Source organism: Paroedura picta, chromosome 4, assembly GCF_049243985.1.
Source record: "Paroedura picta isolate Pp20150507F chromosome 4, Ppicta_v3.0, whole genome shotgun sequence".
Lineage (NCBI taxonomy): Eukaryota > Metazoa > Chordata > Lepidosauria > Squamata > Gekkonidae > Paroedura > Paroedura picta.
The window spans coordinates 51,172,721-51,200,222 of NC_135372.1; the positions used below are offsets into that span (position 1 = coordinate 51,172,721).

At 42.4% G+C, this 27,502-nt stretch overlaps 2 protein-coding genes and 1 long non-coding RNA gene across 4 annotated transcripts in view; 1 reads left to right on the forward strand and 2 right to left on the reverse strand.

The window, feature by feature from the left end:
* VAV3 (vav guanine nucleotide exchange factor 3) overlaps positions 1–27,502 on the forward strand; it is a 197,227-nt gene that overhangs the window by 100,803 nt on the left and 68,922 nt on the right. The window contains exons 16-19 of one of the 2 annotated variants that reach the window (XM_077332827.1): positions 9,483–9,584; positions 13,091–13,191; positions 24,353–24,375; positions 27,403–27,448. In XM_077332827.1, the coding sequence (XP_077188942.1) occupies positions 9,483–9,584; positions 13,091–13,191; positions 24,353–24,375; positions 27,403–27,448 (272 nt within the window). The remainder of the gene's footprint in view (positions 1–9,482; positions 9,585–13,090; positions 13,192–24,352; positions 24,376–27,402; positions 27,449–27,502) is intronic. The other variant, XM_077332828.1, reaches the window with a different exon arrangement.
* On the reverse strand, positions 7,451–16,114 carry LOC143835356 (uncharacterized). Its single transcript, XR_013230108.1, has 3 exons — positions 15,985–16,114; positions 14,634–14,781; positions 7,451–7,632 (listed from the first exon to the last, which is right to left on the reverse strand). It is a non-coding gene; the product is annotated as an uncharacterized LOC143835356 (long non-coding RNA).
* Positions 18,086–18,199, reverse strand: LOC143835355 (dolichyl-diphosphooligosaccharide--protein glycosyltransferase subunit 4-like). Its single transcript, XM_077332829.1, has one exon. The coding sequence runs from the start codon at positions 18,197–18,199 to the stop codon at positions 18,086–18,088; it is 114 nt and encodes a 37-aa protein (XP_077188944.1).

The window sequence follows — 27,502 nt, forward strand, 5'->3', positions numbered from 1 at the left end:
CTACTTGGGGATCTTGGTGATTCCAGACAAACCAGCCTTTTCATGCAGGATTGAATTCTGGATAATAAATGTTCTTATATGGATTGAACTGGTATTTAGCAGGAGCACATTTAGATCCTACAGTTCCCTGACATGGCTAACATTGTCAACAAGATTGAACTGGAGTGGGACAATCACTGCATACATGTACCCTATGCCTTTGCTCCCCTTCTGCATTACTAAAATTCCTTAGGCACATGATGGAGCTAAAAGACGAAAAAACAAATTGAACAGTACCTGGAAACAGCAGTGGAGACGTACAATAGTGTTCTTCTAAGGCCTCTGATATTCCAGCCACCTCTTTAGCTGCTATTAAGTTTGGCTAGGTATGTTGTAAAAACCAATGTTTACTCCTTATCGTGGAAATTTCTGTGCAGAAAGGTATTTTTCTCTTTAAATACACTTTTCCCCCCGTAATTGTTGGGGGGAAATTAATTAAATTGAAATTACTTGGCATCTAGGTGGGAAGAGGTGAGTTGTTAATTAAGTGCCCCAGGAAAGCAATTTTTCAAGATTTAATTGAAATGTTTGTAATGGGTTTAAGGAATGACTCTGCTGTGGCCTTGACATGGAAAGGTGAGAATGTGCATGGGTTTTAATTGCTGAAGGCTGGCCGGTATTGAATAGCTGCCTGAGAAGCCAGTAACTTAGGAAAAAAGGAGGGCATGATGGGATTCAATTGCATTCTGCAGATTCCTCAGAAAGAGCAACACAATCCTCATAGGACAATTATTTTAGCCTGCAAACGAGTGACCATAATCAAACCGGTGACCATCAGTTGGCTCTTTAATCAATTAGGGCTGGGAATGGAAAACTAGTTTTGAGGGGAAATCTCTCAAATTGTCTTCCCAGAACAGCTGTGGAAACCAAGTGACTTCAAAATCATTTTGTTTCCACCCAGAATTGTAAACAGCAACTCTGTCCAATCACCTGTGAATAAGAATCACCTCTAGGCAAGGAAACAGAACACAAGTTAACATTTTTCTCTGAGGTCACAGGTGACTAGTATGAGTGAGAGTGCTAGTGATTTTTTTGCATGGCCATCAGACTGTTGTGGATTCATTTGCAAAGCTGCCTTCAACTCTTTTAAAAATTCCATTTTCCCAAATGCTGATTTCTGCATCATAGTTCTTGTATTAAAATTGACCAGGCACATCACCCTTTGATTTGAAAGTGGTGCAAGAGCAAGAACTACTTGTGGCCCTCCATTTCTGGATGAGGTAGTGATCTGAGAGAGGCAAGGACAAAGCAACGAGGCATCAGTTAGTCCCCTCTGCGTACCTGAGTAGAGAATATTTAAATGATCTAGTCACATCAACGTGCAGACATTATCAGGGAGATTAACCTCCCATGGTCAGCAACTTTGGTTGTGTGTCTGCATTAAAGATGATCACATTGCAATTTTAAGAGATGAATGCTACTGTTCCCCCCACCGCACCTTGTAGGGGCTGGCTGGAAGGCTTGGCTACAGCAGTAAATCATGCAGAGATATAGCAGAGAGCCTGGTTGGATGTTTTTAGACTCACAGGAGCATTTAGTGGATTTATTTCTTTCAGCATGCTCTCATGGCATGATACCAGGCCTTAGAATACAGCTTGATGCACTGTCTCTCTACACAGAGTAACTCTGCCTGACCACATTAATCAAATGTCAGATTCTTCGAATATGTAATTGGTTCTTTAGTGTACTGCATTATATAAAGGTTTTACTTTTAAATATCTCCGGTTTGTAAGAAAGATTCTGTTAATGTTGTAGCCAAATCAGCCTAATACCAGTTTGACATACAGGATGTTTCTTTCTCTAGGTGCCTTTTTAGTACAAATATTGTGTGGAAGAAGAAATATTTTTAGTGTTGTGGAATCTCTGCGTAAGGGATTCGGACACTTCTTTATTTTTGGCAACTTGACCTTTACAAGAAAGAAGAGATACTAATGTCATTCTTCCCCCAAAGAATGAAAACTAATTGTTCTGTACTTCAGGACCCCTTTCTGATCTATCCTCTTAAGGCAAGTGATCAAACACTGACACACTTTTAGGATGATACGTGTTTGGGCTATGCATGATGGAGTGTTACAGAGAGAAGTACAGAGAGAAGTTACAGAGAGAAGGCTTTCTGTTGCAGTCCCCTTGTAATTGCTAACAGCACTGTATGCACTTAAAATGGATGACAAGTTAAGCCAGTGATGTCTAGTGAATGGAGACCATAGTCTGACGACCAGCAGAACAAAATGCAAGGTTCCTGTTGTAAGATAGGGCTGCCACATCCCCCTGGGCCACTGATGGGGGATGGGGTGGGTGGGTTGCCGGATCAAGCTTGGGAAACTTCCAAGATTCAGAGAGGGAGCCTGGAGAGGACAGTGGACTCAGTGGGATAGAATATCACGGAGTCTACCCTCTAGTCTAAAGCATCCATTTTCTCCCAGGAAACTGATCTCTGTAGTCTGGAGAGGAGCTGTGATTTCAGGGGATCCCTGGGTCCCACCTGGAGGCTGGCAGCGAAGGTTGTACTCAGACTTGAGAATGTGAGTGCCCCCCCACCAGGGAAGGCAACTCTAACTTTGCAAAGAAGCCAGGTTTTAATGTTATCACTTGATTTCCCTATCTGTTTAAGTATTTATCTCTCCCCTACACCCTCAATTATATTCATTTACATTATAGATTTCCTGTTCTCACTTTCCCCAGGGCAGGTAACAAACATTTCCATATAACATATGAGACCCAATCCTTTATTTTCCTAGATGCAATAGCTGTCATGAACCCATTCAAGTTGAGTTGTATCCAGACTAATTTTTCCAGTAGCTGATTTGAATTTTCCTGCCTCCCTGCTACTGCTGAAGCTCACTAATAATCTCCAAGAAATGCTGCTGTTGGGGAACATATGTTCTAAAGGAATAACCTCGGGGGGGGGGGCGGTTTCTGGAGCTGGCAGGGGGAATTGGCATCCATTCCACATCCATTCCAATGTGTCTTGCTGCAAGGCTCCTACAGATGGGGATAAGCAGATAGTAAGCCAGCAGCACACACCCCCATATATTTTTGGGTGAACCTTGGTGCTTGATACCTGGTTTTTAATATATATATATATATATATATATATATATATATATATATATATATATATATACACACACACACACTAGATCAAGTGGGGGCAGGCGGGGTCTGGGCAGCTTGTTAACAGGGGTGGGACAGAGCTCCTTAGCAGGCAGTCAGCAGGCCGGGAGGCCCTCACGAGCAAGCCCTCCCCCATGACCCTTTGCCCAGGGCCCTCTCACCTTAACTGCTGCTGGCTCCAGGCACTGAGGTGTCTGAGAGCAAAGAGGATAGAGTCCAGGGCTGGAGGGTGGGAGCTGCAGGGGCAGAGCCAATCAGGACAAAGCTGGCTGCACCCCGATTGGCCCTATTCCAACTTGGACAGCCAGACGCGTCCCACCCCCTAGGCTGTTTCAGAAATATATAGAGGAACAATAAGGGATAAGGATGATTTCAGAGTATTCCATAAACCTGGGGCACTTGGCAGGTTTGTAAAAAAATAGAGATGGTTTGCACATTTCCAATTCCAGAGCCAGCTTGGTGTAGTGGTTAGGAGTGTAGACTAATAATTGGGCGAGCTGGGTTTGATTCCTTGCTCCCCCATATGTAGCCAGCTGGGTGACCTTGGGCTCGCCACAGCACTGATAAAACTGTTCTGACCGAGCAGTGATATCAGGGTTCTCATATTATAATTTTGTGAAGCCAGACACATGAGAGCCAGTTTGGTGTAGTGGTTACGAGTGTGGACTTCTAATCTGGCATGCCAGGTTCGATTCTGCGCTCCCCCACATGCAACCAGCTGGGTAACCTTGGGCTCGCCACGGCACTGATAAAACTGCTCTGACCGAGCAGTGATATCAGGGTTCTCTTAGCCTCACCTACCTCAAGGGTGTCTGTTGTGGGGATAGGAGACTGAAAGCCGATTTGAGACTCCTTTGGGTAGGGAAAAGCGGCATATAAGAACCAACTCTTCTTCTGCTTCTGCTGCTGCTGCTGCTGCTGGTGGTGGCTTACCACAGATGCAGATTATTCATCAAGGTGCACATGCATGTATGATTGTGTAAACAGTTGGTAAGGAAGTATAAAAGGACCTAACGTGTGTGGGGGAAGTACTGAAATAAGGAAGCATTTCAAAAATTCTCATGAGTGGAAGTAACACTTGAATAAATTTATGATTTGACACATCCTGCTCTTGTGTTTCATATCACATTATTTCAGTCTCATCAGATGTGACACATAATTTGAATGCATAAACCACTGTGACACAATGCATAATGCCTGGTCAAATATTGAAATGAGCCAAAGAGTTTTCAAAGCCATAGTTAACGCAGAATTATATTATTTTGATAAGTTTTTCCTTCTGTCCTTGTAGGAAAATGGATTTGGTTTGCTTCCCGCATTCAAACACCATTTTCTAACTTTACTGCCTAGAGAGGCTGTTTGATATGTCCTGGAAGGTGATGGTGGCTTCCTGACTGTCCTTGTGGAATTCTTAGTAGTTATAGTTGATCCCAAGGTTTTTCCTCCCTGACTTAGAGCTCGATTAGCATTATTTTTGGAAGCTAGTGATAGTAAAGGTGGAGGGACATTCAATGGAATTCCACTGAAGAGTCTGTATGAGACTAATTGAACATGTTTCAGCATCTACTTTGTTGCAGCTGTGGTGGAAAAGACAAGACACTGTGACATCACTTTTGCTTCCATAGCCCACCATCCAAAAGAGCTGTTCCTTGATAAGGGATCTAGGTCTGAGCATCAGACCAGACACTAGTGCCATATGAGTGATACTCAAAGCATTTTGTGGATGAAATCATTTGAATACTCCAACTGGAAATCCACACAAGATACAGTACAACTGCAGAGTATTTTTACACCTCAGATCTATCTTGTTAGATGGTTGACTGAATAGGTTAGATCAGAGGTAGTCAAACTGCGGCCCTCCAGATGTCCATGGACATCTGGAGGGCCGCAGTTTGACTACCCCTGGGTTAGATGGAATGAGGCTGATTAGTTCAAGGTCAACTTCAAAGCTGAGTGGGGATTTGAATTTGTATCTTTCCACTCCTAGTTTGATACTCTAACCACTGCATCATATTGGCTGTCTTTGCTTGCAAAGCAATAATTTCCAACTGTTTTTCCAGAGAACATCAAAATTACAATGATTTAGCTGACTGGCACAGTTCAGGGTTGAGGTCACACAGTTTGTTGATGTTCAGGTTACTTACCTGGATGTATGGAAGAGTGTGCTATCTCTTGTCAAGTGTAAAGGTTACAGTCCAATAAAAGAATCTCCTTTATTATTCTTCCCATTCCAAATTTCCTATTGTATGTATCTAGTGGGCTTGAGAATTAATTTTCTATGTAATCCCTTGGTGGGTTTTTACACTTTTAAAATATTTCTGTTTGTTTACTAATATGATGAGGGTGAAATACAAAACTATAAAATAAATGTTGCACATAGTGACACAGACTACACTTTATTTTAAGTGGAAATCAATGTTGGCATTATAAAAATTGCACATGTAGGTCACACACATAAGGGTAATGTGTTCCATTAGGAGCTGCTGTGTTCATTTCCAATTGCTTATTTAGACAGGTCTGTTCACAGATGGCAATTTGAGCAAATATAACTTTGCTGGAAAATCTATATATGAACAAATGACAATTTAACCAATACATTTCTTGTTTGCATTATTGCCATGTGTTCTTACATTTAGCCAGCTTTTAACATTCAGCTAAGCATTATATGTAGTTAAAAAGAATGTTATCTTTTGGGAATCTAGAAATACCTTTTTTGGGTTCAAATGCTGACTATTTTTAAAGTTATTGAACAGACAGCATTTGAGCTAACTAATGAAAGAGATACTCTGTAAATGGATTAAGGGGAAAAACTCTTCAAAGAAGAGGTGAGCGTAGGTAGAAACAGTGCTATAAATAAGAAAAAATTAGTCTCAGAACAGACATGTTCCTTATAACAGGAACATTTTATTAAAAGCTGAGAAGTTGAGAGCTTTATATAAACAGGAACATCTAAACCAGTTTCCTTTGTTTTTCATAATTGTCAAGTAGTGGAACATAATATGAATGATTCTTTTGCGATCATAATATTTTAACTAATTAGTCTGTATGAGTGACTCAGTTGTGGCTACAAATATTGCTTGTTCTAGGAGTACTAGAAACACCTCCAACTTCCAGAAACTTTGGCTGCAGTTTTAAGAACTCTTTGCTAGGAATAAACTCCACTGAATAAAAGTGGTTTGTCTGTCTGTTTTATTTATACTCTACCCTGCAACCCAGTAGTTTACATCATTCTCCTCTCCTGCATTTTATTCTTACCCTGTGAGGTAAATTAGATGGAGAGAGTATGATTGGATTAAGGTTGCCCAGCAAGCTTCCTTGGCATGAGTTAGGGATGCAAACCCAGCTCTCCCAGATTATAGTATGGTTCTCTTCATACACTTCTATACTAGCTATGTGTCCTGCTTCTGAGTAGACCTGTTTAGGATGGTTTTTCTGGGCATATTGAATGCAGTTTCCTATTCCTGTCTAAACTGGGTTTTTATATTCCTGAGTATATTTTTACCAAGCCAGCTTGGTGTAGTGGTTAGGAGCACAGACTTCTAATCTGGGGAGCCAGGTTTGATTCCCCGCTCCTCCACATGTAGCCAGCTGGGTGATCATGGGCTTGCCACAGCGTTGATAAAGCTGTTCTGACCGAGCAGTAATATTAGGGCTCTCTAAGCCTCACTCACCACACAGGGTGTCTGTTGTGGGGAGAGGAAAGGGAAGGTGATTGTAAGCCACTTTGAGACTCCTGGTAGAGAAAAGCAGCATATAAAAACCTACCCTCCTCCTCCTCCTCCCCTTCTTCTTATCTAATATTACATTGTTTTAATGCTGAATGTTTGAGCTCTTGTGAAGATGAATAATTCAGCATTTACAGTACAGCTGATAAGAGGGGCAAGAACTTGGTCAATTTGGCTGGGGTTAAAATCTTATGCAGGCCCTAAGAATAGAAAGACCTGTGAGCATTCTGAGTACTGGGCAAAGAGCCCAGGAGAGACTTTAGTCAAGGGCAGGGCCCAGAGAAGGCATGGTTTAAGGAAGGGTGTAGGCAATCGATTAGGGGGAAAGAATCTTCCCTGAGGGAAGGAGCCTTGTGGACAAGTGCAGAGATGAAAGGCAGGTAAGGCAAGGGTGATTGGGATTCTGAAGAAAATTTGCAGTGCAGTGCTCAAGCTGATGAATGGTGGTATTCTGGGCTAGATTAGAAGTAAAGTTAACAAAACTGTCTAACTTCTTTCAGTCCCTCTGTCTCTCAACCAAAGTAAGCAGTAGAGTACACAAAAGATCAGAAGTACACAAAAGAAACATGCAGTTGAGGGTGGGGGAAAAATTATATTTGTAGGATTGGGGAGAATGACAGAGAATGAGGTGGCTGGATGGAGTCACTGAAGCAATCGGTGCAAACTTAAATGGACTCCAGGGAATGGTAGAGAACAGGAAGGCCTGGAGGATCATTGTCCATGGGGTCGCGATGGGTCGGACATGACTTCGCACCTAACAACAACAAGGATTGGGGAAGAATGAGAGCCAGGAATTTGAGAGGCTGTGGCCATAAAGCAGTGAGTGAACAAGGGAAATTTGAAAGTCAGAGGTCTTATGTGAAGTAGATAGGGTTACCGTTACCAGTATATTTGCCTGCCTGCCTTAATAAGTTGAATATAGGGGTGTGCTGGATATGGGACAGATGTTTCAGCTCAGATGACCCATAAAATACCCAAATCAGTGCTAATGCTAGTACTTTTGGGGCTTATTAGAGCCAAATCACACATCCCATCAGTTTAAATCAGCCAAATTAGAGGAACCTAAATCAATTTGGGTTTGATTCAGCTGCTTTGAGAGTTGGCTGAGAGCCCACCAAACAGCTGAGGCTCAGCTGTTTGGTGGTCTCTTTAAATCCCTCCCCTCACCATTCTTAGGCAGCACAGAGCTCTGTACTGCCTGGGAACGGTGTGTGTGTATGGGAAGAGCATGCCAAACTGCTGAGCCTGAGGCTCAGCTGTTTGGCAGACTCTTTAACTACCTCCTCCAACCATTTCCAGGCAGCACAGAGACTGCTCTCCACTCCCTGAGAACAGTGGGGACGGAAACATTTAAAGCCTTTCCCCAGATCAGCTGTCTGTCAGGCTGTGTGTGGGGGTGAGTGGTTTGAATCACACCACACACAGAACCCAAACCCATGCTAGATCACCTGGCTGTCAGGCTGTGGGGACTGTGGGTGGTTTGCAACCCCTCCCCCCTCACTGCCCAAACCAATCCAGGGAGAGGAGGTTCTCCATGGATCTGTTGGGTGATTTGAACTCCTCCCCCCCCCCAGCCTTACAGACAACTGATCCCTCTGAGAAACTTCTCAGTGTGATCAGCTATTTGGTTGGCTCCCAGGCACTTAAATGGACATCTAGGTCCCTTTAAATGCCTTGGAACCTGAATTGATTTAGCTGTATTCGAATCACTCAGACCCAAATCCCTGTACTGATACTGGCATTAGGGCAATTTGGGGAGCTCCCGCCACCCCAGCTGATCAGTGTAGCTGAATATCCCTGAATAAAACTCAGAATAATCGAGCTTTTTTTTCTAGTTCGGCTATACTGGTAGCCAATCGAATCAGATAACTTGTAAATAATACTTGAAAATACTCTTAAGGTATTTTACAGTTTTGTTTTTTGTTTTTTGTGTGTGTGTGGCTCAGTTGAATGCAGGGACATTTTTCTAGCAATTTCTGTTATCCTACTTTATACCCAATTGTGACCTGCTAATCAGGCTGTAAGGGCCTTGAAGCTATATGAGCAGCTTCATACACTGTTTTGAATGTACTCACCAGTTGCTTGATTGTGGAAACAAAGGCTTGCAAAAGCATAATAGACCTTAATAATCTTTGTACAATATAAAATTTGTTAACCTTCCAAGCCAATAAAATGGGAAAGTTATGATTATTATGGGTTTGGGGGTTGCTGCAGCTCTGTATTGTAGCAATCAAAGTCTCCGTATGCCTTAATGTATTGTCCCAAATTTTTCTCTGACAGGGTATCACAAATACAGGATATTATATATACTTCTTGTGTATTTTTATTCTATCAGTTACATGGAGGGTTTTTACTAAAACTTGTCAAAATTGCTGATCGGTGTTCTAATATTATTCTGACTGATGTTTTGTCCATAATGATGATGACTTGACATATTAAACAAAAAACATTCCTTAAATCAAAAGCATTCAAGGAAACTATAAAAGTGCTTTTTAAAACTTGAAAATAAAATACAAAACAGCAGCGTGGTTGAGTTTTGGTCTTCAATTTGTACCTATTGATTTTTATCCCCAGTTCCTTAATTCATCGATCTTCTCTTTCCAGGTCCAACATAAGGCCTCATTATGTAGAATCAAGTACACATGACTTCAAAATGCACACTTTCACTCGTGTGACATCTTGCAAAGTCTGTCAGATGCTCCTAAGGTAAGTGTTAAGGAGGAGGGGTGAACTTGAATGTCTAAGACTGCTTATGCATTGGGAACTTCACTGCCCCAGCTCCCGTGCAGGAGCACAAATCGGGGGTGGATGAAGTGCATTGGGCCAAATGCTCCCCCATGTGGGTGCAGGAAGAGGTGGGTCAACCTGCCATGACTAAAACTCCAGCCTGCAGCCTGGCATGAAACCTCCAGTGCATAAATGGTCCAACTGAGAATAAAGGTCTTTTCTTCTTCCCACCAATTCTCTCAGGCAGATTCCCCTCCACACACACTGAGCTGATGTTTGGACTCCAGCAACACATACAAGAATCATTGAGTTTAAACACATTGCTCCAGCCTTGATAATGAAATAACATTTCATGAAAATTAGATTATTCTGTGCCTTTTTGCCTTTTCCATACTTGGCTAGAATGCAAGTTTCTTCATCTGGAGAAAAAAGGGGCCTGAGGAAGTGGGTGCTGAGTAAGGGCAACATGGAAGGGGAAAGGGTGAAGCATTTCATCTTTATATGCTGATTCTATAAATCAGTTTTTTTCAACCAGGGTTTTGTAAACTCTTGGGATTTCATGATAACCCTGGAAGGGTTTTGCCAATTGGGTGGCAATTAATTATACAAACACACATATATATACACGCACAAATTTATCAGGTGACATGACCATTGGTTGTCATCCTTTCCCCCCCTTTACAAAGTGGCCAGTGATGGGCCTGGAGGGGGTGGGATTCATTTGATGAAGAAGAGCAAATTGGTAGCCAGCACAGAGCACAGGAATGGTTCTGTTCACAAATCATCTGAAAATATTTCTGTGCTGTGGAAGTGGCCTGGTGATGTCACATTTGGTGGGAGTGTCTGGGTGATGTCACTTCTGGGGCTATGGTAGGAAGGTGTACCCTGTTGACAGCACTTCTGGGGTTTCTCAAAATTTGAAGAATACTTCAGGGGTTTCTCAATGGTAAAAAGGTTGAGAAAAGCTACTCTCTCCCTCTCCCTGCCCCCCCCCCGCAGTAAGAAACTTCCCAGGCCGCAAGCAAATTGGCCAATTAGCTTGCGGCCCAGCAAACTTCATTTTGTGGGGAGGGGAAAGGGGAAACAGGTACGTGCATGCACGTTTGCGCCATGCGTGTTTGTGGCTGCGCATGGCGCAAACGCACATGTGCAGACCTGCCACGCATGCGTGGCCGCACGATTGCCCTCCCCACCACCGCTGGTCCACAGCCTTGGAAATGTTGCGGACCACTGGATTATGCAACATTAATGTTACTGTTATATATATACAAAAAAATCTAAATAAATTCTTCCTTTGTTGACTGTACTTCAGCCAGAACAGAGCATAACCTATGAGTGAAACATAGTCAGAAGATTAAAGGCAATTTTAACACCACTTCTCCCAAGAAAAACAACTTGGGCTTCATTTCTTGGCCAGTTTTAAGTAACCTGTTGTTGTTACTGGATTCAGCATCCGTGCTTTTAGAATCAGGAGAGGAACCTCATCTGCAAACTCTCCCCCAGCCCTGAGAAGCTTTTATTTTTAATGATCCATAAAGTTATTTTTTCACAGATAAGCCATTTTTTCTTTCTCTATCACCCATGAAAGATTTATAGCACTTTAAAAATGTATTTATATTGTAATATGTTCTCAGTTACTGAAAGTAATTCAGAAATTGTGATGATTCACTGCCTTTTTGTGAAAGCAAAATAATGATGAATCTGTATTCTACTGTCTACCATGGGAGAGCATTATCTGTGGGGAACCTCTTCGTTCAAATCAGCTGCTGCTGGTGTAGTCGCCACCAGTATTAGAATTGTTGCTTGTCTTTCTTTTAAAGCCTTAAATGCTGCGTTACAAAGTGGCCCTTGGAGAAAATATTATTTTTTCACTAAAGTGAGATGGATGTATGAAAAAAATATGAATTATGGTGTTTCTTTAAAGTTCACAAAGAAGTTATTCCATGGAGTTAGTAATGATCAATAGGTTATCAGAATTTACAAACTATCTCAGCAGTTTATACATAATTAATACATTAAAGCCTCTGTACATTAATTAAATCAAATAATGTCAACTGATTGATTTCCACTTGATTACTAGCCTTCCAATGGGATTTCTCTTTTTGTGGCTTTCATGGTACCTACAACAGAAGGATTTGCACTGCATGTGTGAGGACTTACTGCTGAGTATAAGAACTGGCCTTATGACATGAAAGATTTATTGGTGATGCTAAACCTTTGATGACTTGTATGAAGAGCATCTTGGTTCTGCATCCATGGAGTGGGAGCAAAATACTATGTGATGGCTTCACCTGTTTATGAGAGCTCTTAAGCAGACCGGTGCCTTGAGATGCTGTTGTTAATGGCATATACATGGCAGCAGGAATATATGATATAGAATTCACATTCTAGCACAGCCTTTAAATAATTATTTTAAATTCCAGCTCCAGCTACACTTTTGCTGTTAGTTAGCTTTGGTAATTAACAGAGCACTTTTGAGCAGGCTAACACCCTTTAAAGACCAGTGTCTTCAATGGACTGTAAAGCAGTGGTCCCCAACCCGCGGCCTGCGGCCCGGTGCCGGGCCGCGGCTTCTTCTTTCCTCCCCCCCAAAGCGAGACGCTCGCGGCCCGGCAAGCTTCTTGTTTCGGGAGGGGGGGGAAGAGAAGCTTGCCGAGCCGCAAGGTAATCGGCCACTTTGGTGGCCAATTTGCTGGCAGCTCGGAGGGGCCAGGAGGGGGAGCCGCGGCCGCCGGCATGGCAGCGGCGCAAACGCGCGTGCACAGCAGTCCGCGCCAGGCCGCCCTCTCCCCCCACTCCGGAGCAGTGGTCTGCGGCAGCCAAAAGGTTTCGGACCGCTGATGTAAGGGGTATAACCCCATATTATTATATTATTATACTTAAATTTATTGCTCACCATTCCCAGTGGCCCATGGCAGGTTACATTAGTCTGAATAAAACCCCAGACCTAAAAACATCACAATGCAAATGAACCATGTAAAAGAGAAGAATGGCAGAAAAAATATTTTAAAAACCTATCCCTTCTTCCAGTAATTCAAATGGGAGGTGGGAAGAGGGGGCAGATGAAACTGAGCTGCCATACACACACTATCCTGGAGGGGGGCCAACAGATCTTTCTTGTTGTGCCGGCCTCAACCATAGACCTGGTGGAAGAGCTCCATTTTGCAGCCTCTGCGGGATGCTGAAAGCTCCTGCAGGGCCTGCAGCTCCTCTGGGAACTGTCCTGTTACCATCACAAATGGCTGCAATAGAATTGTACTGTAAGATAAGCAACTTTGAAAGTTCAGCCCCCCGCTGGCATGTTCAATAGTTTAAATTCATTCCCTAGCCAAACTTAAGGCACTTGTTTTAAATTTAATTCAGGAGCAGGAATGTTCTGCAGAATGCATTCCAGATTGTGTTTTTTTGTTACTCCATTATGCAAATTGTGTTGCACACAAAATGTATTTTTCCTAATCATTCCACAATCTAACTTTACATTCCAGAGGAACATTTTATCAAGGCTATTTATGTTCGAAATGCGGAGCTGGAGCTCACAAAGAATGTTTGGGAAGACTCGACAGTTGTGGCAGAGTTAATTTGGGTGGTAAGTCATTTTTATTGTTTGGGATACAATTTTTAATTAGGCTATAAAACTTGCCAGATATAATTAAGGTTTAATTTCCGTCTAATTTGTGTTCATGGTATCACAGATACTTTTGGAATGGTCATTTATAAGCACAATTATAATTGTGTTTTAATATTATGGCAGTTCTCCTCAATTTTAAGCTTGTAATGAGAAAGAGCAAGGGTGAGAAGCTTGCCATCAGATCAGCCAGAATTCTGTTTGTGATCTGATAGATTCTGGTTATCATTCAACAGCCCCATACTGTGTGGCAGCTTGCTTTTGGAACTGGGAGGGATTGAACATGTCAGCAATATGGTGGCAACATCGGTATAATGTACAGTGTTCTAAAATGCATACGGTTACATAAACTGGCAATGAGATAGTTGCCTAAAAACCAAATGAAATCCAATGAGGCCAATAAGAAACTGCAAAGGCACCAGAGAGCAGAGAAACTGGGAAAATGCCCCAAGACATAGTATAGATGTAACAGGTAGCCAAAATAGAAACAGTGGTTTAGAAAAATGCACTTTGCAGAGAAAGATGGTTAGAGGGCCCCCAACTCTAGTCATCTTGACCATGCCTTGACCTCACCCACCTCCAAAGGAGGGAGGGAGGCCTTACCTGACCTGCCTTGAGTAGGAGGTGACTAGACAGAGTGAGTCCAGGCTGTCTGCCCTAGAGTTGCCAGGGAAGGGTGGGCCATGTGAATGTATTCTATTCTGCACTTCCAGTTTGTAACTAACCCTCTCTTTGAGCTGAGATGGTTCTAGTGGGAAGTGGCCTGAGACTTTGGGTGACCCCAAAGTGACTCATTTGCCCCAGGCCATCAACCCACTGGGACTCTTCCTTGTGGCCTTCATGGACAATCTGCCCCTGGTCCTGAATAAATTTTAAATATTTATCCATTATTACATAACCAATAGGTCTTGGATTTACCCAAAAGGAAGACTACTCTGAATGTATGATATTCTCCCTAATAAAATGTTAGCATGCAAAAGGTTTTTTAATTATTGTGCTTGAATATTTTCTTTTTTATTGATGGCATATGTGAAAAAAAACCCTGCCCCTTTTAGGCCTACAAGGTACTATATATATAAAAGGGTTATGTAAGTTTGTGGTTGATTCTTTCTGAAATATATATATACTAGCTTCAAAGCCTGTTCCTAAGAACGGGCCTTGAAAGGGTCCCCTCCCCAGCCCCTGGCCAGGCAGCTTAAGGTGGCTTTGGGCCGCAGCTCCTAGCCAGATCAAGTGGGGAAGGCGGGGGCTGGGCAGCTCGTTAGCAGGGCCAGGAACGAGCTCCTTAGCAGGCAGTCAGCAGGCCGGGAGGCCTTCATTAGCAGGTCCTGCTTAGCAGGCCAAGAGGCCCTCGTTAGCAAGCCCTACACCACTACCCTTTGCCCAGGGCCCTTTCATCTTACCTGCTGCTGGCTCCAGGCACTGAAGCATCTGAGAGCAAAGAGGACGGAGGGCAGCAGCTGCAGGGGCAGGGTAAATCAGGGCAAAGCTGGCTGCACCCTGATTGGCACTATTCCAACTTGGACAGCTGGACACGTCCCACCTCCTAGGCTGTTTCACAAATATATAGAGGAACAACAATGGATAAGGATGAATGACGATTCTTCTCATGTTTATATTTTCCTGTCCTGATAACATTTAACTATGTCTTCTTAAACCAACACAAAGGCTAGTCCTTTGAGGATCTTTTTTGTCCAATGCTACATTTTGATTTCAATTTGCCTTTCTGAAATGAGAGAGATTTATCGTTAATTTTTGAGGCTATACTTGATAATCAGCATGCTTTGCGCAAGTAAAGTGCAGAAAGTATAAGAAAATGTGGAGAGAAAAGATTAAATCAACCAAAGTGCATTCATGATTAGATCATTTATATAGCAGTGCATTTATATTTTTAAGTAATTGGGGCATAGGTTTAAAATAAAGGTAGAAAAGAACATCCAGTGTCCTTGTGATGTTGTAAAATGATAATTTATACAGCTCATTAGCCCAAGATATTGTCTTGTGTTATTTCTGCCTCCAGCAATTGACGAGTTGTTGAATTGCAATGCAAACTGTAAAAATGATATCTACTAACCATAGTTATTAGACTGATCAAAATGCAAAGGAGGAGAGACCTGATATACCTTAAATAATTATATAAAAGGCTACATTTTAAGGGGAAGGTGCAGCTTATACTACAGGAACACAAATGCTGAACCTGCTAAAAATACCCTTCTGCTCTATTAAAGGTCTCTCTCTTTGTTAACTAGACCTTTAAGACGTTGAGTAGCATTGATTTACATTGTGATCCAGGCACCAAAAGCAATTTGCTAAAAAGTACAAAAGCAGTATGGCATTTGTACTTCATGATAATGGGAACCAAAGCACAAAATCTGGCAACAGGACCCTAGCTTATTACTCTCTGCATAGGGTTGTCAACTTCTGGGCGGTGAATCAAAGACAAAAGGCTGTATAATAAAGTTCCTTTAATCCAAAAACTAGTCTCCATTTCTGTTCAATGTTGTACAAATCTCAGAGCTGAACAGAACGAGGTCCAGATTTTACATTTGTCTTCATAAACACAAGCTTTCCTCAGTGACTAGCTCCTTAATTAGTATGTTCATAAGTATTTTCCAGTTTCTTAGTTCTAGAATAATAGTTCTCAAAATAACACTTGGGCCACTAGCTCAAAAATTATGTGGAGAATCCTGTCAGGAGATTAGGAGACTTTAGTTTTTGAATTAAAGAACTTTATTATACAGTCTTTTGTCTCACCTTGTCTTCGATTTCATCCTTGTGGGTTCAACTGGCCTTCTCTTTGAAACTTTCAGGTAGTGGCTGGAGGTCTCCTGGGATTACAACTGACCTCAGGTGACAGAGATCAGTTCTCCTAGGGGGAAAAAAATCTCCAAATATTTCCCAACGCAGAACTGGCAACCCTCCCCTGACATGCAAGGGAGAGGCTTTGCTCTCTGCAGTGCTTCAGTGTTGCAAGAAGCTAAGGGTGTTTAGCAAGACCAAATGACCCAAGAGTCCTTACATGGCTAAAGCTGCTGATTCTGGCCGGACGTCTCATTCTCAGTGACATGTTGCAGAGTTACAAATATGAGTAGGGTACAGTCCACTGCAAGATGACCTTTGCACAATCCTTTTGCATTGCTTTGAAGTAGATAATGTTTCTAACATGTTTGCCATAAGTTAGAGTTTGTCCACAGATTAGAGGCAGTCAACTCTGGGTTTGCCACAGCGTGTATTTTCTAGAGCAGGGGTGTCAAACATACAGCCTGGAGACCAACAATAGACCATTCAGGGCTTGAACCCAAACCCTGAGCAACTGGTATGAGGACGGGAAGGCCAAGGCTACTTGGGGAGGGAGCACACACAAAGAAGGGGTTTGTGTGTTAAAATAGTGTGAGGGGAATAGCAGCAGCGGTGGAGAAAGAGGGGTTGTATCCCCCTCCTCCTGCCACCTCTAACTGTAGCTCAGCAAAGATTGGCAGAGCCACTACACCAGGGGAGAAAGAGATGAGAGGCAACCATGAGGAGGTCAGGAAGCGCAGCTGTGCAGAGCCATGGTTGGTTGATGAAGGGACAGGGCTGGTAGGGTGGAGAAGAGGAGGTGGGCCGGCACATGGATTGGGAGGCAACTGTGTTATCTGGTGCATGCTGCTTTGAGGAAAAAGACCTTTTGGCCTTGGAAGCGAGTGGAACAGTGAAGTGTAAAGGGGCTGCGTGTCTGAACAGCCACAGAGCCAGTGTTGGGGTGGGTGGGAGACAGTGACCTCCCTTTTTCCCCTCACCTGTTCTCAGCCCATGAGGGAAAAGGAATCACAAGGAGGAATGTGAATTTGGCTAATCAGAAAAAAAAACTATAGAAAAATAACTTGGCAGTATTTTCCAAGTACTATTTAAGCTGATTACAGATCAGAGGATCTGATCACCTACTGATATAGCCGACCATGATTAAAAGCTGATTTATTTTGGTTTTATTCGGGAATATTCAGCTATACTGATCTGCTGAGTTGGCAGGAGTGGAAAGCTCTGTGTGGCCTCAGCTGTGTGGGGCAGACTCATCTTGAACCTCGGTTCAACCCAAGCTACAAGAAGAGCCATCTCCAGCCGAGGATGCGTGGAACTCTCAGTTCCTGACACCCCAGCTGATCTTGTGTTGATTGGATTCCCCAATATTCAGGATTTTTGAAAAATCCTGGATTTTAATACTTCACTGGTTTTGGGATCCAGGATTTTTCAGAAATCTCAGTTGTTTTGGTCCAATAGTCAGGAACTGAAAAAAAAAACCAACTATTCTGCACAATCCTAGCTGTAAGAGGATGAAAATGTCTCTTGGAAGTTTTGAAAACAGCCTCTCCTTCAAGCATTCCCTCAGTCCTGCCATCAGATAAGAACTGAAGGCAGGGGGGGCATGGGAGGCATTATGCCACGCTGCTACCTGGCTTTTGGTTCGGGGCTAGTTACCCCGATTTTTCCCATGACTGCATGGGGAGCCTTTGGCTCGCTTCACCCCAATTTGCTCTGAATATGTGCTTCTGTACGAGGCGGCTGATAGACTGGACTTCAGGACTTCTCACTGTTTTTTTCAATGTCACATGGGATAAACTCCTATCACCTTCCAGGGCCAATTTAAATTTTTTTTGTCTTGTAAAACATTTCTGTAAATAAACTTCATTTTCTAAAAAAAAGAGGAGCCCTTGCTGCCCCATGGTACCACCCTTGCTTTTGACCCTAACTTGTCCCATCACAGCTGCAGGTGGTTGGTTCTTATCCCATGGAGCAGGGAGGTGGCAGCGGCTGCTGCTGCTGTTCATGGGGCCAAGATGCTGGTGGTCTCAACTCTGCTTTGGGGGAGGGGGAGTCATCACTCCTGCTTCTTTGGGTTGTTGACAGCCACATAGTGATAGAGGACTACAAGCAGAAAGAGTGACACACCCAGCATGCTGGTGAAGACGGCCAGTTGCACGTTGGTCACCATCTTGGATGGGGCAGAAGCTTGAATACGTGCTGACGAGGGCGCCATGGCAGTTGTTTACCTTCTCCCACCTGTCAGCTGCTGACCCAGAGCTGTGCTGCAGGGCGGTGTGGAGCATTGGGAGTCTTTATATTTAAAAAAATGTGGCAGAGCATTTTTTATTTTTAAGAAGATGTTATTGCATTATTACGCAATAACACCTTCTTAAAAATATGTTTTTAAAATGCTCTGTGTGGCTCTGCCACACTGCAGAGTGGTGGGAAACTTTTTTCCCCCATTTTTAAAGTATTTAAAAGGGTGCCATATCGAGGATGGAGCAGAGTTGTTCTCTCTTGCCCCGGAGGGACAGACCAGAATCAATGGGATGAAATTAATTCAAAAGAAATTCCGTCTCAACATCAGGAAAAAGTTCTTGACAGTTAGAGCGGTTTCTCCCTGGGACAGGCTTCCTCGGGAGGTGGTAGGTTCTCCATCTTTGGAAATTTTTAAACAGAGGCTGGATAGCCATCTGACAGAGAGGCTGATTTTCTGAAGACTCAAGGAGGTGGCAGGTTAAAGTGGATGAGTGATAGTCCTGCATAGTGCAGGGGGGTTGGACTAGATGACCCAGGAATCCCTTCCAACTCTATGATTCTATGGTAATGAAAGAAATGCTTCCCACTCTGCAGCATGGCACAGTTGTGGGAAGCATTTTTTTAGAAGGAGTTTTTGCAGGTGAGGATAGTGAGAAGCCAAACCAGGCTCTGTCGGCAGTGGCAGAAGTCAGCAAGGCAGTGAGCAGGTACCAACGAAAGTGACACCTCGGAGGTAGTTGCAAGTGTGAGGAAAGTATGTTGGGATGGGATAGTGGATTTCTCTGTGTTCCCTTGCTGCAGGCCAGCTGAAGGCATGAATTGGGACAGCCTGGGATTGCCCAGGACCAGGCCCGATACTGGGTGAAAGCGGGAATTAGCCCCAGTTGCAAACAAGTGGTGATTGAAGCCTAATCCCTCATTCAGAAGACCTATGGGAGTGCCGGGTTCAATCTCCCCTGTCTTCCCAAGTCAGGATCCTGTTATCTGGGTTACCCATGACCTGTTGTTAAGCCTGGTCCATCTTGCAGAGTTGGTGGTAGAGATGGGGTGTTGGGGGGGGGGAGTCTGGCATGCCTTCTTGAGATCCTCAGAGGCAGGATGAGAAAAGAGAATACAAAGACCAAGAGATGGATCATAACTTTGTTGAAGTTTGTTGAAGCTGGCTGTATGGGGTTTGTGCGTGTGTGCTGAAAAACGACCTTATTTATTTACAAGGATGCCAACATCTTCTAAAAATGCTATATACACAAAAAGTAATCAATTAATACGGAAATATAAGATACTCCCCCTCTTGATGGGATCCCTTACAAAAAACTAGTTCTTCATGTGATTAAATATATTTCTTGGGGCTTTTGTGAATTCCTCAGTAAATCAATTGCTTTTGCTGCTAGGAATCAATTGCTTTTGTTTGTATTTTGAGTAAAAGATAATATTGTTAAAGCGGGGGGGGGGGGGGGTTACCTGTGTCTTTTATAAAGGTTGTTTCTCTGGTACCTAGCATCACATATTGTAGCCCGGCCCAATGAAGTGACATTTATGTAACTTCTAACACATGTAACAAATGAAGTCGATTCAACTGCTCTAGAAGAACCTATAGCCAATCATGGATCTGTGGTGAGGGTATAGATTTACTTTATCCACATTTTCAATGTTTTAGTGTACATTTGAGGTATCTTAAATGTAAACTTAAAACATCTAATGAGTCAAGAAGCTACTTGCTTGTATGCCTATATAACCTCACCTCTTTTTTTAACTACTATATATGGGTGCAGCATTTGTGACCAACCCCATATAAACATGGTGGAAATCTATACAATGTACATAATGCGTTTCTGAGGGCTATATACCAGAAAAAATGTCTATGAAAGAGAGGAAAGGGGCAGTTTTCAGTCAGTTCCCTTTCCTGTTGTTCCTGTTCCCCAGGAGGTGTGATGAGAATTGAAGAAGTCTTGTCCCTTCTGCCAGTGGAAACATGCTATGGGATACAAGCTTATGTGTACATCTTTATCGGTTTCTGTGCATGGACTTCTAACATTTTTACTGATATGTCCCATTAAATAAATAATCAGTTTTAATGACTATGAGTTTTGGGTTTTCTGGGGCATATGACTGGCTTTTCAGAAAGAAGTGCTGGATTAGTTTAATTTTTCTCTGATCCAGTGAGGGACAACTGGTGTACTTAAAACTAGTTTGGACATGAGACTTCCAAAATGGCCTATTCAGTGAGATAGAGTGCCGTTAAGGAACAAAAAATCCTTGGAAACCTGCCTAGAAGTAAACCAAGTACGTGAATTACGCAATTTGTCTTGCCAAATTGCACGAGGTGTATTTCATTTCATGATAAGCTATTCAAATAAAATGGAGGGCAGGCCCACTCATGTCTTGAAATATATTACTCTCTGAGTACATCTTAAAAAAACGTAAGCGTTGAACTTTGTCCATAGGAGTGGTCATGGTAAGATGTTTGTATGTTCTCCCTCACTTTTACATTTATCTATATGGACAACAATATTATTTTGTATTCTCCACTGGTGAGGAGTTCCTCAGTAGCTTTCTCCTGTTGATTTTCTTTTGACAACAGGATTTTCTTTTGACAACAGGATGTTGATTTTCTTTTGACAACAGGAGTTTTAGCATAAGTTTTATAATATTTATTTGAAGTACAATTATGCGAGATGAGGCAGGGAGAAGAGGAGAACATTCAGAAATATTTTCTAAATTCTTTTCTTTTGCAAAGTCCCTGAAAATATTTGGAAATCTGTAATGTATGGGTTTGAATCAGCCAGGTTTTTACCTTAATGTTGTCCAAGTCTTCTCTTTACCACAAATGCTGTCCTATATGGTTTTTGTCCATGCAGGCCCCCTAATCCTCAGCATAGCCTTTAAGGTGATCACAGGGGACTCCTCCACTTTATGACACTAAGAGAAAACTTATTTGAATCTAACCCTTATCAACCCAAAGCTTATTTTTTATGTTTAAAGAGCATAGATGTGTCTTTCATTACTTATTTATAACATTTTGCATGCTGCCTATGCTAAATAATACAATGCAAACACATAACACTTGAGTGAAATGAAAATGCACCTAATACTAGAAAATGTCAGAGAAAGATGCAAACTGCTGTACCCAGTGAAGGGTGTGTGTATAGAATGGCATGAAGTTGCAGCCAACTTTTGCTCTAAGATTTTGCATCACAAGTCTTTCTGCACCTTGTTAAACAGGACCTTCAGAGAACACAGTTTCCACGTGTGCAAGGCCTAATTCTGATCAGGACATTGGTGTGTGTATGTGGTGATTCATTTCCTGACTCGAAACTGCCTTGTGGGGCCCTGTGTACACCATTATTTGGCCTATCAATAGGATTGCTAGTGGCCTGGAAAGAAATATCCTGGTCCTTTAATATATGTCGAATGGAATTTTATTTGCCCAGTGATATTTACTTCCATTCCTTGAAAGCATCAGCTACCATTTTCACACATTAAAGGTAAAGGTATTTCCTGTGCAAGCACTGAGTTATGTCTGACCCTTGGGGTGACGCCCTCTAGTGTTTTCTTGGCAGACTCAATACAGGGTGGTTTGCCAGTGCCTTCCCCAGTCATTACCGTTTTACCCCCCAGCAGGCTGGGTACTCATTTTACCAACCTCGGAAGGATGGAAGGCTGAGTCAACCATGAACCGGCTACTGGGATCGAACTCCCAGCCGCATGGTCAGAGCTTCAGACAGCATATCGGTTGCATTACCACCCAGTGTCACAAGAGGCTCTTTCACACATTAGGCTCTATTAAAGGGACAGGGCAGTTTTCTGTTGGAAACCCTAACTGGATGCACAGATTATTCAGTTTAGTGCATGTGCACGGGCGTGTCTGAGCCCAGGCTCTCGGAAGACCCGCGTTAATGAAACGCGGGTTCTTCCGGAGTCCCAGGACTCCTGAGGGCACAGGCGAGGGCCAAGCATAATTGGAGGAGCCGGGCTTTCGGCCCAACTTCTCCTCCGACCTACGGCGTCCATGGCTCTGAGGAGACAACAGGGGTGACCCCCCCTGCCATGGTGGAAGAGCAGCATGCAGCTCCCCACCATCCTGCAGTGGTGGCCCCCTGCCCCCAATTCCACCCCCAGCTGCTGCCGCCGCTTACCTGCACTACCGACCCCACGTTGACTGCGCGGGGCTGTTGCGCTGGGTCAGCTGGTGGAGCTCCACCCCCATGCATACATGGGGGATGGCGCAGCTTTTTGCCCCGCCACAACGGCAGTTCATACATACATACCTGCCCATCACTAGCTTTCTCACGTCTCATGCTGAACCTTGTGGTCCACTTATGCTGAAACAAACCTGATCAAGATCCAGACAGTGGTTCTAGAAGGATAATAATGGCTTGGGTGTACTTACTAGATTGCTTTTGTCTTTCTGCCTTCAAGGATCAGGCTAGGGTTGCCAACTCTGGGTCAGGAAATACCTGGAGATTTGGGGGGGGGGGGTAGAGGTTGAGGAAGGCGGGTTTTAGGGAGGGAATGGACCTTAGTGGGGCATAATAACCTAAAGTTCACCTACCGAAGAGGCCATTTTCTCCAGGTGAACTGATCTCAGTAGCCTGGAGATCACTGTTATACCAGGTGATTTCCAGCCACCACCTGAAGACTAAAAATACAAAATGGGGTAAACAGTGTATTGCAACACAAATGATATTGAATACCTATGTAAACATAGTTGATACCTTTACTAGCTGAAGAAGTCACGGCTTACAATCTAAGCGTGATTGATGTTACTCTGTATTTTTGCATCTATATTATAATTGTTAGGGTCCACTGAGGAAGTAGTCACATGCAAAATGCAAGATTTACTGGTTCCTTATTTGGATATTGAATTTCCCATGGCTTTCCTACAGTTCCACACTTCTGGAGTATTACAATATTGTGTTTATGCATTTAAAGCATTGGATAAGCTTTTCCCATATTGTATAAATTCTTACTTAATTGTTTTGTTACTACACAGTGGGTTTTCTTCTTTTATACAACCACTGGGAGACTGGCACTACCAAGGCCCATGCTACCTCTCGGGAAAGAGGTACAGGTTGAGAAATAAGTTCAACCCCCCCCCTTGGGAATACAGAGCTAGTTGCACCATTCCTTGCATTGTTCTTTGTGTTTAAGTGCATTAAGACAGAAACTCTACCTGCCTGGCTATCTGTTTTGCCCATCCACTAAGAAGTTCGGTGCAGCATCTTTATTTAAGTCAACAACCTTTTAAGATAAGGCCGAAAATAACTGGCTGCAGGTCTCCCAGTGACTTTGAACACCGCTCTCTGAGGTCTTGATCTGATACTCTGATCTTTTCGCTAGTAGTACATGATCTGTGATGGCTTGTTAATGACTGGCTCATTGATTTGACACCCTTCAGTGCTCCAGTTAACATCTGATGGGAAGTACAAGTGGTGACTGTTCAACTTTTCATGGTGCAGTCTGCAAACACCGTTCCACCCCTCTTCCGAGTTAAATTTAAGACAGTAGATTTTAGCTTGAAGGCAAGCCTATAGATAGATTTTGCACATGTAACAAAATCAATATGACAAAATGTCAATGTCAGAATGCAGAAGATCTATACAGATTCTGGAATCTGACATAACATTTTTTTTGTTATCATTTTCACTAGGGGGGAAAAAGTTACATCCAGTTCAACCCACACAAAATTAGCATACTCCACACTGAGGTTTGATAGAAATTGCAATGCAAGTTTTAAATGGGGAAAGTCTAATTTCTGTGAGTTTCTGCTGTCATCTTGTCATTTTGCTTCAGAAAGCTTGAGTTGATAATTTGGAAGACTCTATGTTGCAGAGTTAAGCATAAACTCTAATCTGTTTATAGCCTAGCTGTTCAGTGCTGTTTAACTTTAGCCAATAAAAGTAAGAGAACACAGTTTGCAAAATAACTAGCTGAGCCCTCGGGCTGTTGGAGCATAAAACAGGTATCAGCTAGCAAAACAAAGCAGTTCCGGGTACTCTCACCACACTGCGTAGCTGCAGATTATTTTTGAACAGAGCACAATTTCACTTGCTGATCATGCCAATTTTTACATTTGTTTCAGAACATGGGACCCTGAAACACGAGGTGAGTGTTCTTCTTTTGCGTTTTCCTTAAAGGCTTGATTTGACATTTCTTTTGTAAATGACTTAAAATGATCCTTTCTGTATGTATCTGCAGTTGCATGACAGACTACTCTGCCTTTCTGCAGTCAAAGTTGTGATCACTAAGAAGCTGATAAATGCAGAGTTTTGAACCCCTTCTGCAAGCTGAAGAATTTAAAAGTGTAACAAAGGGCATGTTCTACTCAATATCAAGCCCTTCAAATTCTCATGCATTTCAACAGGGGGGAGTTAAGCGAATGTCTAACTCTTGACTTTAAAAGTGATGGGAAATGATATACTTAACCTTCGTGGGAATCATGTTTTAAATTTGTGATGAATGGCAGGTGATTTGTCTAGTTTTCAAACTCAAGGCATTTGTACAAAAGTATAGAAAAACTAAGAAAGACAGCAATTCCAGAGGGCTAGTCTATTGCAGTGAAAATTAACAGAAGTTTAGTGGCACTGTCCTGTTTAAATTCAAGATTATGAGCCATCATGTAAATTAGGAGGGGAATTTCCAAGTAGATTAACACTTTCATAATACACTTAATAACAACGTAAATGTATGACCACAATTTGCAGCAGTTGCTGCAGAAAATGTAGCCAAATGCAAGCTTGGACTGAATTTTTGCTGTACGATTACTTGATGAATCTTTGCCATGATGCCAACAGTCATAATAGCGGGGAATGGCTTCTTGTACAGTGAAGCCTTGGAAGAGGGGAAGGTTTTCAAAATTCAGTGCACCAATACATTGATTCTTTCTTATCTTTCTATACAGCTGTGACATATAGAACGATGAGAAAAAAGTGGATCACAAAAAGGCTACTTGTGGCCCACTCTATAATTCTTCAATGTTTACCATCCTGCTTGATTCAGAGCAGCACTTAGAATTTTTTTAATGTAGTTTTCTTAATTTCAAAAGGGTTTTATGTGAAATTGTAAGTTTAAGGTGTGCTTAGAATTGTGGATTTACTCCTAAGCTGTTCATACTATGCTGAAGTGGCAATATAGAGGTTCTTACTTGGAATTGGCAATTAATCTCTGAGCAAATTAAACTTGGTCCTCAGAATTTTACTTCTGGATCATGAAGGTAAAAGTTGAAATGCTCCCTTCTGTCAGTCTTGCATTATATTCCCTCATCTCTGCAAAGCAGTGTCAGACATGCAGGGATGGAGCCATTAATACAGCAAAAACAAAAAAACACACAAAACAGATAAACAGAGGTGAGATGGCCATGGCCCACTTAGGACTGGAAGCGTTTGCATTAACCAGTCTATAGTCACAGATTTAATAAACCATGAAGGCTGCCCAAGGATTGACTATTGTAGCACTACACCTCAGTGCACTACACCTAATATAGCAGTTTGATTGCTAAGACTGAAGGTGGCATTAGGATATGTTAATTATTACCTACTGGCTCATGTTCAGCAGTGCTGAACCAATGAGTTTGTCCCACTATTTATAGCGTCAGTCTAGAGGCCAATTGTGGATAGGTGTAAGATTTTTCTTTGGATTGTATAATCCTAAAGAGCTCCAAGAAGCAGGGAAACTTCCCCCCTCCCCCACTGCCATGTGTGTTTATGTACCATAAAATGCTCATGGCTTACATATGGTGTTTGATTCTGTTAAGGGTTGAATTCACTGGCTTTTTTGCTGGTGAAAAAGGAGGAGGGGTTCTCTCTGAACACACATGCTTTTGGGAACATGTCCAAGGATTAAATGAGTTGAACAACACCCATGTGGGTCAGGGACAGCAGTAAGAAGGAGAATTCGGGGAGGGAATTGATCAAATCAGAAGGCAGGATGCAACCTTGAGACAATTGAATATCCCATTTCAGTAGGCCAATTCTGCACAAATCTGTTGAGTTGCTGCTAGCATAAGCTGTTCAGGATGAGTTGGCTCGCCTGAGGCAACTGATTCTGGAAATGCCATTGAAGAAGAGCAGCAAATATGTAGATTTTGTTGCATTTTAAAAAACATAGTTCAAAACATTCTAGAAATTTTTCAGCTGAAGTTTGGAATGGCAAATGTAGATTTTTTTTCCAAAGCCAACTAAGGCTAACGGATGGTATTTTTACCCTTTGTGGGTGCCATTTGCATTTTATGCCTCAGGAGCCAAAATCTTGTAGGCAACGTCTGGTCCCTACAATCTGCAGGTGAAATTTTAATATTTTAATATTGCTGTTCCATTCTTAATGTTTACTATTCTTCAATAGATATTTGGAGACACGCTCACTATATATAAAATATAACTGCTGTAAAATGTGAAGATTGTATTAAATAGTCTGGCTGAAAGGGCCTTATTCTCCCGGAACACATACCACATATTGTCTGAGGTACAAAAGTTCCTTTTGTCGTTGCTGCCGACAAAACTGGCAAACCAATTCCATTTGCAAACGTATGCCAACTAGCTGATGAAGGCACCATTTAGTTCCAGAGATTATAAACTGCACTTTGCTAGGTACCAACCTGTTTGTGGAGATTTAATATTATTTCTTTTTAAGAAATCTTTCTTTTCCTGAATGACTTGTACAGGCTATAGTATGTGGAAATAACAAGGGTCCCATTCTTGTTCAGAATTGCAGCCCATTTCTGTAGCTCTAGCAAGGAACTTAAAAGTGAGCAGCAATTACTCTTTATTCTAATTATACTGGCAACACCTTCCTAAGCTTTTATATGGTCAGGTAGAGCTTTGGTGTGAGTGAAAACCAGAGCTTTGAAGTCAGGGTTCTAAGAAAGAAGCTGGCTTTAGGTGCATGCAAATAGTGCTGGGTTGTCCTTTGGGTGAGTACTATTACTTTTGTGGAGATTTCTTAAGAGTATAATTTTTGCTTCACACCGTTACACCACATGTAATGTTTGGAGGGATATATAAAAATGGCATTTTTGTGTAAATCAATGGGAATCTTTAATTGAAAGTCATGTCAACCTCTTTTGCTTGAGACGATCTGGATATGTCCATATAATGTACAAACTCTAATTAGATTTATTGTTGTTTTAATACACAGAAACGGCCAAATGGCCTTCGAAACAGCTCCAGACATATGGACCCAGGTTTGTTTCATTCTTTTTCTTAATCAGAACCTTGACTTGTCATAGAAGAACAAC

Bases quoted from the DNA above. Each gene is read 5' to 3' on its own strand.
- LOC143835355 (XM_077332829.1), bottom strand. From the start codon at position 18,199: ATGGTGACCAACGTGCAACTGGCCGTCTTCACCAGCATGCTGGGTGTG.